General features: G+C 41.8%; 1 protein-coding gene and 1 long non-coding RNA gene across 2 annotated transcripts in view; one reads left to right on the top strand and one right to left on the bottom strand.

Moving 5' to 3' along the window:
• Window positions 1-1203: 1203 nt before the first annotated feature.
• On the bottom strand, window positions 1204-5555 carry LOC114664563 (uncharacterized). Its single transcript, XR_003718269.2, has 4 exons — window positions 5300-5555; window positions 4728-4870; window positions 3848-4009; window positions 1204-2838 (listed from the first exon to the last, which is right to left on the bottom strand). It is a non-coding gene; the product is annotated as an uncharacterized LOC114664563 (long non-coding RNA).
• Window positions 5556-5643: 88 nt separating this feature from the next.
• tmem101 (transmembrane protein 101) overlaps window positions 5644-14087 on the top strand; it is a 14637-nt gene continuing 6193 nt past the window's right edge. The window contains exon 1 of the mRNA XM_028818725.2: window positions 5644-5811. Within this exon, the coding sequence (XP_028674558.1) occupies window positions 5681-5811 (131 nt within the window). The 5' untranslated portion in view covers window positions 5644-5680. The remainder of the gene's footprint in view (window positions 5812-14087) is intronic.

Here is a 14087-nt window from a genome sequence, read left to right as displayed (position 1 = left end):
TCGACTGACTCAGAATCACCATTCCAAATTTTTTGGTGCAGGGCATTCTGTGCAGCTCCCAAGAAAGATGCCAACCTTTTGAGTATCCCTTTTATTAAGGACCCAGGAGTACTTCAAGTGCCAGGGCCCCTACCCAAAAGGAAGTACTTCCGGGTCATACGGAAGTCCCATTTTGGGAAACATATCTCCAGACTGCACCCCTTGTGGTAGGGCTGTATTGCTAGACTACAACTCCCAGCATTACCTACTGGTTCCCGAACGGGAGCCGATATGGAGGGCTGCTGACATCCTCTGTCCTGGGGAAAATAAAAAAAAAACGCAGCAATATCTTTCACTTCCAGTGGGCTGTCTGTCCATCACCTCTGGCCATCACTTCTGGGTCTGGCTCCTTCTTTCCTCTTGGTCGGGATGCCCATCTGTCTGCTCGGAGCCTCCCAGGTAAGGAGCCATCCCCTTCTCTGGTTGAGATGCATATTCAGCCCGTGTGGCATTTACAATATATAACCAAATACACCAATAAATATATACAACCCCTATCTTTTAACCATGCCATTCAAGAGTGTAGAAGGCAACAAAGCCTAAAAGGAAGGTTTTTGTATTGACGATTCAGGTGAAAAAGGAACTTATCGCGAAGCATGAAAGTGATATACAGGACATCACCACTCCTTACTAAGGTACATTAAATGCAATTTAGGTATTTTATTGTTTTCACGTTTTAAATTATAATTTAGGGCATGGTGTTATTTACCTTAAATTATATGCATTTGCTGTTTAAATTAATCAAAATGGGTATTGTTTGGGGTCTGGGAACAGATTAATTCACTTTCCATTATTTCTAATGAGGAAAACTGATTTGGACTTTGAACAACTCAGAGTTCAAACAGCCTCCTGAAATGAATTATATTCAAAGTGCCAGGCACCACTGTATTAAATTTGTCAAAAAATGGGATGATGCCACTTTAGCTTTATGAACATTAAAATTATGCTTTCAAAAAAGATAATGTTCAAAGGCAAAGAGTTACAATCCAGTAATGCATCATAAACATGTTATATTTAAATTGACATTTTTAATATTTAGCCCCTTAACATTTGTTTGGAAATATTTCTGTATCACCTTTTCTTTGAAGTGTAGCTCAAATTGCTCTACAAAAAATACAGTTACAAAGAAAATTGAAGGCATTATAAAAGTAATGAAGATGCAAATGGAGATGGCCTTGTCCTTTTCAATAAATACAATGCAAGGTCAAATGGCCAGGGAGAATGACAAACATGCAGCTGTTGAGGATGCTGGAGATAATAAACCTCTGGGGGTCTCCAGGCCAAAGCTCGCTCAGCCCCTTCTGCACATCCCAACAAATATACGCATACACTATCAGCCATAAAGTTTTAGAACACCTCAGTTTTTCCAGTTTTTATGGAACTGCATGCAGTTTAATGTCTTAATGTTTCATGAGATCAAGCCACAGAACAAACAATGGCGAATGAAAAAAATTAAGTCAAGCAATCATTAAGTGTACAAAGATTTTATTCAAATTTTTGATTTGTCACATAGCCACCTTTTGCTGATATAACAGCCAAACACACACATGGAATTCTTCTATAAGGGAATTCAAATATTGGTCAGAAAATTTTGCAGAAGTTCTCACAAATGTGTTGCACTCGCAGGTTACTTTCCTTTCGCCCTTCTGTCCAGTTCATAACTCAGTGGGGTTTAACTGTGGAGACTGTGCTGGCCAGTCCATGTTTTGAAGTGGACCTTCTTGTTCTTTTCTTTCAACGTAGTTCTGACATGGCCTGGAGGTATGGATGTTTTGGGTCATTCTCTTGCTGGAGGATGAACTCCTGATGTAACAGACTCCAACTTGAAGGAACTGCGTGGTGCTGCAAAATGCTGTGGTAACATTTTTGATCGCCTCGCTTTTTTATGTTGTCCTTTAAGGAATGACTTTCTTGCTGCCACTCGCCCTGTCATACCTGCGGTGCGAAGTCTCCTCTTCACAGTAGAAACCGAGACTTGCTTTTTTCGACCGCTGTTAAGCTGTGCTTGAAGCTGTTGTGCTGTGAGGTGCCTATCGTGCAAGCTGGTGACCCTCAGAAACTTGTCTTCTGACTGGGTGGTGACTTTGGGTCTGCCAGATCTGTTCCTATCAGAGCTTCCTCCAGTTTCCAATTGCCTTTGGATTGTGTAGGATACCGTACTCACTGACACTTTGAATTTTTTTGCAATTTCTCTAAATGAAAGGCCTACACTTCTAAGGGTAATAATGTTCTGTCTCGTTTCATTCGTTAATTGCCGTTTTCTTGCCATTATCACTGGAATTTACAATTTTCTACGGTGTAATGTTGTCCAAGTAGTACTTCAGAGGGTGTAGTAACACAGTGTGTCCCAACTCTGCTTTAAGTAATCAACAGAAGTTGAGACACCTCTGCAAATTGTTTGCTTCAATTTGCAAGACTTAATTTACTTTAATTGCTACAAAACCTTTGTACGTTGTAACCTATTAGTTGTTCCCCGAAGAAGGCCCATTTGTAATATTCTAAAATTTCCTTTTTTTTCAGTTTTTGCTAATATGAATTTTAAATTTAAAATTCTAGCGGTTTACTGTTTACCTTTTCGCCATTTTAGGTCATTCATTGCATTTCAACTGAATAAATTTGAAGAAAAACAGGAAAAAAACTCAGGTGTTCTAAAAATTGACAAGCAGTGTAAAGGTGGCCATGTCAGTCTAACCAGAATTCCATTTCAGGGTATCTTGTGAACTTTTCTTCTCTCCAACACCACAGGCATTTGGAGTTAACTTAACAGATGGCAGTGACGCAGGGCACCACTGCAATAAACTGGGAAAAGAAAAAAGAGAGGTTACTGCCCAGTGCAAATCTTACAAATTGTATTCAGTGCCATTTACAATCTATTACAACCGATGACAAGTAATCCAAACAAAAGGCAAATAAGAAAAGTTAGCTTGTTGAAGTTTTTTGAAATGCTTGACATTTGCAGCCTGGCACTTCTGGAATGCTTTGGCAACAGAGATTTTTGTTGCTTGAGTACAGAAAGCTGCCTCGCCAATTTTTATTCTTGATCTTGGAATAAAAAGCAACGCATTGTTTGAGGAGCTAAGAGTAAACTAAGAAATGTAGGGGGTGTGACAGGCGACCGGGGACCTTGCCCCTCCGGGACGCCTGGAGAATGAAAGGACCGGGAGAGAGGCAATATCTTCCCCGAGATGCAAGAGGGCAGCCCCCCCACGAATTACATTGGGGCCACGGGCTTGGAGCTTGGAAGCTCAACAATGTGGGGGCCCTTGGCCACAGCCAAGGGGCTCCTGGATGGTTTCGGAGCCAGGGACTGCAACACTCCTGGTGACACCTTGAGTGCTTCTGGGTGCCCATACAGCAGTTCAGCCACACCAGGAAGTGCTACAGGAAAATCATCAGGGTGCACCTGGAGCACATCTGGGTACTTCATTCAGGGAGCTGGAGTCAGGAGCCAGAGGACATAGTTGCAAGGAGAGGAGTGGGGACGGCTGAAGAAAAGAAAAGAAAAAGAACTGAGCAATTGTGGCTGTTTGGGGGCACTGTGTCGTGTGCTAAAAGGGAAAATAAAAACAGCATGTGTTTTGGACTTTTGTGTGTCCTGGTATCTGTCTGTGATCCAGGCTGAGTTTTCACAGGTGACAGACACTCCAAAATACAGACAGGGTCTACAATACTCAAAAACCTTATATAATAGATCTTTGAAATCAATCCTCCATGAGACAGGCAGCCAGTGCAATGAGACTGAGACAGTTTCCAGAAGTTGGGAAAAGAAAAAATAATTAAAAAAAACAAAACAAAAACAGGCCAATACCTCTTGATCATTTGGCAAAGATACAGTAGATCCAGACCACAGATTTAGATGGACAATTCTGGGTGTGCCGGGCAAAAGGGCCACCCACTACTTCAACATGGCACACATCTGTCCTTTCTTCTTCTTTAACTGCTGCCCCATAACATGGCCAGACTCTTCCACCTGATTTTAGCCATTAAAAAGATAAACACAGTAGGTAAATGATGTTCATGCACTTAGTTGAAACCTTAATAAAATGAACCCTTACTTCTTCTTCTGCCTCCTTTCTTAGTACACCTGTAGAGCATTACGAAAGTAAACCACCAAAATTGATAAAGGTCTGCTTAGAGTAAATTCTAACTAATAATATAGATTTTTTGTAAGTTACTGTGGTTTGTTGTTGGATTTTGAAAGAACCCAAACTTAATTGTCATCATATGTCACGTCACTTTTTTTCTTTTACATTCCATATACAGTAGACATTGTGTTACAATCTCTACATATCTAAACTTCTAATGTGATGTGCCCATGTGCGGTTACATGCAGACAGCTTTGTTCTTCTCTCCTGGCTTAGCTATGTTTAGGCTTAAGTCCTTAGGTTCATTCAAAATCCATCAACAAAGCACAATAACGTAAGAAAACAAATGTTATTTTGCAACATCAAGCAACATCCCTTTGTGATCGTTGATACTGATGTGCCTCAGTCACTGTGTGTGTGAGGATTCACACACAGATTATTTCTGGTCTAAAATTAAAAAGCCAATGTCATTTACTGAGTAAGCAAATGTAGACGACAGTTTTCAAGACAGCAAAATATTACCGATCAAATAATAAATATGGGAATTCTTGGCAGGAATTGTGCACAAATTACTTATAAAACTGAAAGCCTCAATAGTCTTACCACTAGAGACAGCAAGTCTAAGATGAACTGCACATCACCTCGATGTGGGAATCTTAAAAGCAGAAGACATTCGGTTGCGTCTCGGAGTTTGGGTACAGAGGCATCTGTTCAGCAACTCGGATGGCTGATTACCGCTGGGTATCCTGTGGGGTCAAGAAGAAAAAACGCTACAAGGGGCATTGTTTTTATAACTGCAGCAATATAGAGCAAGATATTATTAATGAGCAACCCCTCTCCCATTATATTTCAGTTAAACGTATGTATGTGTATACTCATCCTAAACAAACACCTTAATCGATAAGATAATAACTTGTCACAACAGCAGGTGCCCAGCCCTGTCATCGTGTCACATGAGACACACACCACACTTTACTAATGGCTTTGGAGGACTCACTTTACACCCGTCTAGTGCTAGACGTGCACTTCTAATTCTATTCCTGATGCAACCCCTAGATTAAACTGCTTTGCAAAATTTCTATATAACCAGCAAATATTAACACGGTGTTACGAAAATCATGACATTTATCCATTAATTCGTTAAACCTAATACGGAGGAACAGTATGACGTTTACCTTTAAATTACGGGATTACGTAGGTCGTATTGCAACTGAAAACGAAAATCCTAATCGCTTTTTTAGCAATACGATGTGCGTAAAAATGTCACAAAGTAAAAAAATTACATTATAAAGTTCACGGACACACGTCTCATTTTATTTCACTCCGTCTGTGTTCGACTCGACTTAAAATTTTCAGGTCGACAAATATTCTTTCAAGACCTTATAAATGCAGAGAGCACATGCGCAATGCAAATCTCCTAAAATAAACATGGATTGGGCATCGCCGTGACACTAAACGTTGTGCGCATGCGCGCATGTAGTGCTGACTGGCTGTGTATGTCACTACCGGAAAAGGCGTGACCCACAGAAGGCGCGTCTCATCTCTTTACGCTAATCATGGCTGCCGACAGCCGGAAGAAGATCTTTCGTTTGCTGTGCAGGTTTGGCGCAATCATTCTGACCCGTTTTGGCTTCTGGAATTGTTTCTGCATGTTGATGCTGTTTGCTGAACGGACCGAAGTCAAAAGGTACGCGTGAGTTCTCCGTGGAAAGCGGGCGGGATCCGAGGGTTACACGACGCGGCTGCTGACTTGCCATTCACAACTGCCGATGTGCTTCCAAAGTTACCAGATGGGGGCGGTCGGTAACTTCTTTTAAAGCTCAAGACGCTGGAAGTGCGTGTTAAGAGCCGTATTAAAGTAAAAAAGGGAATTTTATAAATTTGTAAGTAAAATAGAGATTTTTGCATAAAGCCTTTCGGGGCTCCCCATTTGCTTTTTGCCGTTTTGCTTTCTTTCATTGTGTTACATTTTAGTCTGTTCAGCAGCAAAGATTGAAGAGCACGAAAACAGCAAGATTCAAATTTATTTTTTTTAATTGCCTAACTTTTTCATTTCATTGTGGGTTTCAGTGTGATCCTTAACTGTTATAACATTTTAAAACTCTTATCTACATACTAAGGTGCCGATATTTTTGGTTGGAAAAGAACACGTAGAGGTGGCAATCGACACTCGATTCTTGCCTCTTGTTACTACGTTTTGTAGTCAAAAATTTCGATCAGTGTAAACTTGTTAGTTTGAATTCGACTTATTAGCAGCTATGACCGCCCGTGAGAACAACACCGTGAATACTGTGCTCCCTCAGCACGTTACGACTACCACCTTAAGACCTGGCATCGTTCCGATTTCCGATACGACAAAGCAAGTTGTACTCCTGGGGCCTCATGTATAACGCCGTGCGTAGAACTCACACTATAACATGGCGTAAGCACAAAAGCGGGATTGTGCGTACGCACAGAAAAATCCAGATGCAGGAATCTGTGCGCACGCATACTTTCACGTTCTTCCACTACATAAATCCCGATTTGCGTGAAAAGTAACGCACGTGCACGCGCCTTCTGTCCCGCCCCAACTCCTCCCAGAATTACGCCTCTTTGAATATGCAAATCAATATAAATAGCCTTCTGTGAAAAGACAATGGGAAAAGCACAGGGGAAAATATAAGAATTTCAGCGAATACCAAGTGGAGGCAAAGGAAAAACCTACTATTTGTTGGTTTAAACAGTGGTATAATCAACAAAAGGAAGTTGATCGAGTGACAGAGTGTCGGAAAAACTCGAAAGATCAAATTCACAAAGTCGCACAGTGCCCGAAATAAAAAAGAAATCACATATCAAAGTCGCTGTGAAAAGGCGAGTTGTAGCCCACCGTCTGAGTGTCATATGAAAGCATATTAGGGTACAAACAAAAAACATAGGCACACAGTGGGAAAAAAGCACGAAATGTCAACTTTAATCTCGAAATTTCCACTTTAATCACGTAGTTTATTTTGCCATTAAAGTAGAACATCATAAACTTCATCTTAAAATCGTTTAATTTACTAGTTTCTCAAATCCCATTGTAACTAAAGTGGCATGTTAAATGCTTTGTTCTGTATTTGATCTTCTATGTGCTCTATGTGTATGAATCACTACCTGCTTTTTAAACGGGCTTTCTCTTTCTCCGACAGGACACATAATCCATTACATTCGTGATATTACAGCTCTCTGAATAATTAAAATACTGAGATGTATACGTGATATCTTTTTCATGATGATAGGAATGAAAGCATGTTATTAAACATGGGAACACGGTGGCGCAGTGCTTGTTCATATCTCACGCAAGAGGCTTGCTGCGCCATGCGCGACCTTCAATGAAGTAATTTATCACAGCAGTACTGTCTCTTTCAAACGTACTAACCTCCAATTCCTGTCCTTACTTTTCTTTCTCCAAAAACTCAATCACCACACAATCAGCTCTGTAATAGACGTGAAGCCATCTGTAAGCTTAGAACTTCGATTCTTCAAAACTTTTAAGGAACATTGAAATATCTTAGTAGTAATTGTTTAATTATTATATCCGTCTATCTTTCCAGTGTCGCGTCAGCACGAGCAAGAATACAGCGCAAGGCAGGAACAATTACTGAACTAGCTAGCGCTGCGGCACCGTGTCCTCACATGTTTAATTATAAACAATACAGATTATTTAAATGAAGTTAAAGTTTTATCTGTATAATATAATCAACATGTTCTGCTGCATTTCGTCTTAGAAATGAATACCGTCATCACATGTAAATACGCGCTTTATAAAGTGGCGCAGGTTGTGCAATATTATAACTGTAGTGCAAGTTTACAGTGGGGTAATTGTACTTATAAGTCCAAATATTTCTACAAGGAGCACTTGATGGACTGATTTAGTGTGTTTAGAGTTCTTGGGATGAAACTGTTTCTAAACCGCGAAGTCCGTACAGGGACTAAAGTGTTTGCTGTGGCTCAGGCAGCATCTGCTTCAAACTGTATACCGATAATTCTCTTTCCAATCAGCTGCTGCTGTGATTTCCCACTCAGATACAGTGATATAAATACTCCGAGTGGTGCAGTGAGAGTAAGGTGGAAAAAGATGATCTGCTGTGGCAACCCTTAACGGGATCAGCTGAAAGAACATGCAGTGAGAGTTACAACGCTAAAGCAGTTCTGGTATTTGGAATACTATGGCTAGTCCCTGGACCATTATATTGCTGCAGGTTAATTACAATCGGATGCATTACACTAATAAACAATATGCAGTTAATTTCAGTGTATTTATAAAGCCGCGCCAGGAATGTGGATTTAAGAATGAAAGGGTGATCACACAGGAACAGTAGCACTGCTGTGACACTGGGTGCCGCCAGTCTGCAAAACCGGGCGGATAAATTGCGTACGCCAAGGAATGAGTTACCGTGGAAATGTGCGTGGCTTTACGCCAAGTTTAGGTTTTATACATCACGATTTGAGCGTGGAAAGGTTCGTACGCAACATTTCTGTGCGTACGCACCGTTTATACATGAGGCCCCTGGAGTTGACAGCGTTGGAAGACCATCTAGACGAGTCATTTGAGTTGAAGTTCACCAACTATGACGGTCTGGTCAGCGAGTGTCGGCAAAGTGGCTGGAGAGCAGGATGCTTACCGATAGAGGTTGGGTGCAGGGGGTTTGCAGCCCGATTCCTATTCTGAGCCCTTAGCTCGCTGGCCATTGAGAGAGAGAGAGAGAGGTTGAGTAGTTGTAGAAGATGAAGAAGAGGAAGAGCTGTCCACAGCACCACTGATACGGCAGAGAGAGCCACAAGGAGGCTGTGCTTCAAGACAGGAGTACCATGGGGGCAGAGTAGCTAGTTTCCCATCTGGACACAAGCTTGGGTCTGATCAGCTCAAGCATGGTTGCCTGCGGGAGGGTTTATGAAACAGCCGATGATTCCAGGAGCATCACTGAAGATGTCTACCGAAGTATCATTCGTTATATTTGTACAACAAAGCACACTTTTAAACTGTTTTTCTTCCATAACGGCAAAAAAGAAAATAAAGTACCAGTGTTCTGAACTAGTCTTTTTTTTTCCCTTAATATTTTTTACAAAAAAAAAAAAAAAAAGTTGGGATGCTGTGTAAAATGTAAAGAAAACAGTTTGCAATAATTTGCAAATCTCATATACCCGTGTTTTATATACAATATAAAAGAGAAAACATATCAAATGTTTAAACTGAGAAAATGTACCATTTTAAGAATAGAATAAGGTTAATTTTGAATTTGATGGCAGCAATACATCTCAAAAAAGTTGGCACAGGACCGTGCATCCCTACATCTTTTAACAACAATATGTAAATGTCTGGGAACTGAGGAGACCAGTTGCTGGATTTTTGAGAAAGGAATGTTGTCCCATTCTTGTCTGATATAGGATTCCAGCTGTTCAACAGTCCTGGGTCGTCTTTGTCGTATTTTTGTTTCATAATGTGCCAGATGTTTCTAGTTGGTGAAAGGTCTGCACTGCAGGCAGGCTAGTTCAGTACCTGGACTCCTGTACTACGAAGCTATGCTATTGTAGTAGATGCAGTATGTGGTTTAGCATTGTCTTGCCGAAATACGCAAAGCCTTCCCTGAAAAGGACATCATCTGCATGGGAGCATACATTACTATAAACACAACAAAAGGCATAACATCAGAGAAAAAATGACAATTACATTACTCATAATTTAGGAACAGACCTGATTGAGTGCAAAACTTCAGTGACATTTTCTGAATCATTATGAAACGAGTTTTTGAACTTTATTGCCAGGGAACATAGTGGCTAGGAATTTCCATTGGTGTTACATCCATAAATATAACGAGGTAAACACAATTAAACAACACATAGTGAAAAGTAAATTGCACAAAACACACATTTACAAACCGTGCAGTACTATATCAAGTGTTCTTCTTCCTCTTCATCTTTTCCCACTTCTTTGTGGGGTCGATGTGCTTGATAGACTTTCTCCATAGTGCTCAGTCTTGCACCTTCATTCCCAGTCAGACTCTTTTGCTTCTTCTTCATTTCTTTTTCATCCTCCTCTCACTTTCTCTTCCTTTGTAATTCCATTTCCATTGCTCTTTTGCCCACGTATTAATTGTCTGTTCTCATCACACACCCAAACCACTCCAACCTACTTTTGTTGTAACTCTGATTGTCTCATTTCTTATTTTGTCCTTCTTTGTAACTCCACATATTCATCTCCTTATTCTCGTGTCTGCCACATCTAACTTCTCCTGTGCTCCCTTTACTGCTTATGTCTCAGCTCCAGTAATATATCAAGTCCTTGTAATTAAAAGCATAATTTAGATCGGGTGGAGGGGTTTAGAAATCGGGAAAAGCCAGAGATGGATCCGAGACCATGTCTAACCATAGTGACTGCAGTAGAAAGGAAACTTGTTTCTGTGTCTGCCAGTTCTTGCCTTTAGTGACCAGTAACATTTTCTCGATGGTAATCACCGAAAAGGATGTTTGCCTAGGTGAGTGTACAGTATCTCACAAAAGTGAATACACCCCTCACATTTTTGTAAATATTATATCTTTTCATGGGACAACACTGAACATCTGTCACTTTGATACAATGTAATGTAGTCCGTGTACAGCTTGTATTGCAGTGTAAATTTGCTGTCCCCTCAAAATAACTCAACACACAGCCATTAATGTCGAAACCACTGGCAACATAAGTGAGTACACCCCTAAGTGAAAAATGTCCAAATTATGCCCAAAGTGTCAATATTTTGTGTGGCCACCATTATTTTCCAGCACTGCCTTAACTGTTTTGGGCTTGGAGTTCACACGAGCTTCACAGGTTGCCACTGGAATCCTCTTCCACTCCTCCATGATGACCTCACAGAGCTGGTGGATGTTAGAGACCTTGTGCTCCCCACAGATGCTCCATAGGGTGTAGGTCTGGAGACATGCTTGGTCAGTCCAGCACCTTTACCCTCAGTTTCTTTAGCAAGGCAGTGGTAGTCTTGGAGGTGTGTTTGTGGTCATTATCATGTTCAGTTTCCGAAGGGAGGGGATCGTGCTCTGCTTCAGTATGTCACAGTACATGTTGGCATTCATGGTTCCCTCAATGAACTGTAGCTCCCCAGTGCACTCATGCAGCACTCCCACCTCCATGCTTGACTGTAGGCAAGACGCACTTGTCTTTGTGCTCCTCACCTGGTTGCCGCCACACACGCTTGACACCATCTGAACCAAAGAAGTTTATCTCGGTCTCATCAAACCACAGGACATGGTTCCAGTAATCCATGTCCTTAGTCTGCTTGTCTTCAGCAAACTGTTTGCGGGCTTTCTTGTGCATCATCTTTAGAAGAGGCCTCCTTCTGGGACGACAGCCATGCAGACCAATTTGATGCAGTGTGTGGCGGGTGTATGGTCCGAGTACTGACAGGCTGACCCCCCACCCCTTCAACCTCTGCAGCAATGCTGGCAGCACTCATACATCAATTTTCAAAAGACCACCTCTGGATAGGACTCTGAGCACCTGCACTCAACTTCTGTGGTCGACCATGGCGAGGCCTGTTCTGAGTGTTAAACCTGTTGCTGTGTGGTCTTGGCCACCGTGCTGCAGCTCAATTTCAGGGTGTTGGTAATCTTCTTATAGCCTACGTCATCTTTATGTAGAGCGACAATTCTTTTTTTCAGATCCTCAGAGAGTTCTTTGCCGTGAGGTGCCATGTTGAACTTCCAGTGACCAGTATGAGAGAGGGAGTGTGAGAGCGATAACAGCAAATTTAACACACCTGTTCCCCATTCACACATGAGACCTTGTAACGCTAACGAGTCACATGACACCGGGGAGGGAAAATGGCTAATTGGGCACAGTTTGGACATTTTTCACTTAGGGGTGTACTCAGTTTTGTTGCCAGCGGTTTAAACTTTAATGGCTGTGTGTTGAGTTATTTTGAGGGGACAGCAAATTTACACTACAGTAATCCCTCCTCCATCGCGGGGGTTGCGTTCCAGAGCCACCCGCGAAATAAGAAAATCCACGAAGTAGAAACCATATGTTTATATGGTTATTTTTATATTGTCATGCTTGGGTCACAGATTTGTGCAGAAACACAGGAGGTTGTAGAGAGACAGGAACGTTATTCAAACACTGCAAACAAACATTTGTCTCTTTTTCAAAAGTTTAAACTGTGCTCCATGACAAGACAGAGATGACAGTTCTGTCTCACAATTAAAAAAATGCAAACATATCTTCCTCTTCAAAGGAGTGCGCGTCAGGAGCAGAGCTTGTCAGAAAGAGAGAGGAAAGCAAACAAATCAATAGGGCTGTTTGGCTTTTAAGTATGCGAAGCACCGCGGCACAAAGCTGTTGAAGGCAGCAGCTCACACCCCCTCCGTCAGGAGCAGGAAGAGAGAGAGCCAGAGAAAAATCAATACGTGCCCTTTGAGCTTTTAAGTATGTGAAGCACCGTGCAGCATATCGCTTCACGAAGCAGCTGCACACAGAAGGTAGCAACGTGAAGATAATCTTTCAGCATTTTTAGACGAGCGTCCGTATCATCTAGGTGTGCGAACAGCCCCCCTGTTCACACCCCCTACGTCAGGATCAGAGAAAGTCAGCGCAAGAGACAGAGAAAAGTAAGTTGGGTAGCTTCTCAGCCATCTGCCAATAGCGTCCCTTGTATGAAATCAACTGGGCAAACCAACTGAGGAAGCATGTACCAGAAATTTAAAAGACCCATTGTCCTCAGAAATCCGCGAACCAGCAAAAAATCCGCGATATATATTTAAATATGCTTACATATAAAATCCGCGATAGAGTGAAGCCGCGAAAGGCGAAGCGCGATATAGCGAGGGATCACTGTATTATACAAGCTGTGCACGGACTACTTTACATTGGAGCAAAGTGTCATATCTTCAGTGTTGTTCCCATGAAAAGATATTTACAAAAATGTGAGGGGTGTACTCACTTTTGTGAGATACTGTATCTTTAATTATAATTCCAGCCCGTGTCCTGACCAGTGATGTGCACAGGACCTCAGTGGCATCCAATTTCAGGTCTGTAGTCTGTACTGTAAGGATAACATGCTGCATTTTATTGTTTAACTGTATAGATGCATTGCCATACCAGAGGTTAGGTTAGGAGCACATGCTGATACAGCGCATTGCTGCACCCACCACACGACGAACCAACTCAGGATCCAGATTAGGACCCGAGTTTAGCCATGCAATGGGTGACACCTCAGCACCACGCCATACCAGACCATTAGGAAAAAAAGTGAGGATGTTGTTAATAACAGCTCTTTAAAACTATATTGACACTGATTGGGATTGATTAAGTTATACTGTATATATTTTTTTTTTTTTTTTATGGGTATAAAGTCACCCACACACGCAGCCTGACAGATGTACTGTTCATTATCAAAGGTCCAACGTAAAGAAAGAATTAACAGAAACGCCGTAATTGGAGAAAATAAGTGTAAGAACTAGTATCGATTGGTGAACTTCGGCAGAGCGTTTGTCGTGGTGAATATGCTGTGTTCGCTGAATATTTTCCTACAACTTTGCTGTGCTGCTGGCTTAGGTGAACATTTTTACCCCATGATGCTTTCAAAGGCCTACATGACATCACAAAGGTGTACCAGCCATGCACAGAACTTTCATGCATACTTGCAGCAAGGGTTGCAAGCACTACTGAGATGCTCTAAATCCACCCACTCCCCCATCCACGGAAGTGCCTCAAACCGTACTTGTTTCATCAAGACCTCCCCTCCTCCCTGGGGGTCTTCGATTGCTGTGTGGGTTCTCCATGAACTTGTGTGCCTCTGTGAGCACAATAATTTATGTTCCATTTACTTATTACTAGCTTGTGGCCAATTGTTGTGTTGTGTTTGTGGTACTCATTATGTCTGCGTCTTTTGTTGTTTGAGGCACGATGGCACAGTGGTTAGCACTGCATCCTCACAACTCGGATCACATATTTGGCTA

This window comes from Erpetoichthys calabaricus, chromosome 14 (assembly GCF_900747795.2).
Source record: "Erpetoichthys calabaricus chromosome 14, fErpCal1.3, whole genome shotgun sequence".
Classification (NCBI taxonomy): Eukaryota; Metazoa; Chordata; class Cladistia; order Polypteriformes; family Polypteridae; genus Erpetoichthys; species Erpetoichthys calabaricus.
This window is presented reverse-complemented; position numbering and strand designations above follow the sequence as displayed.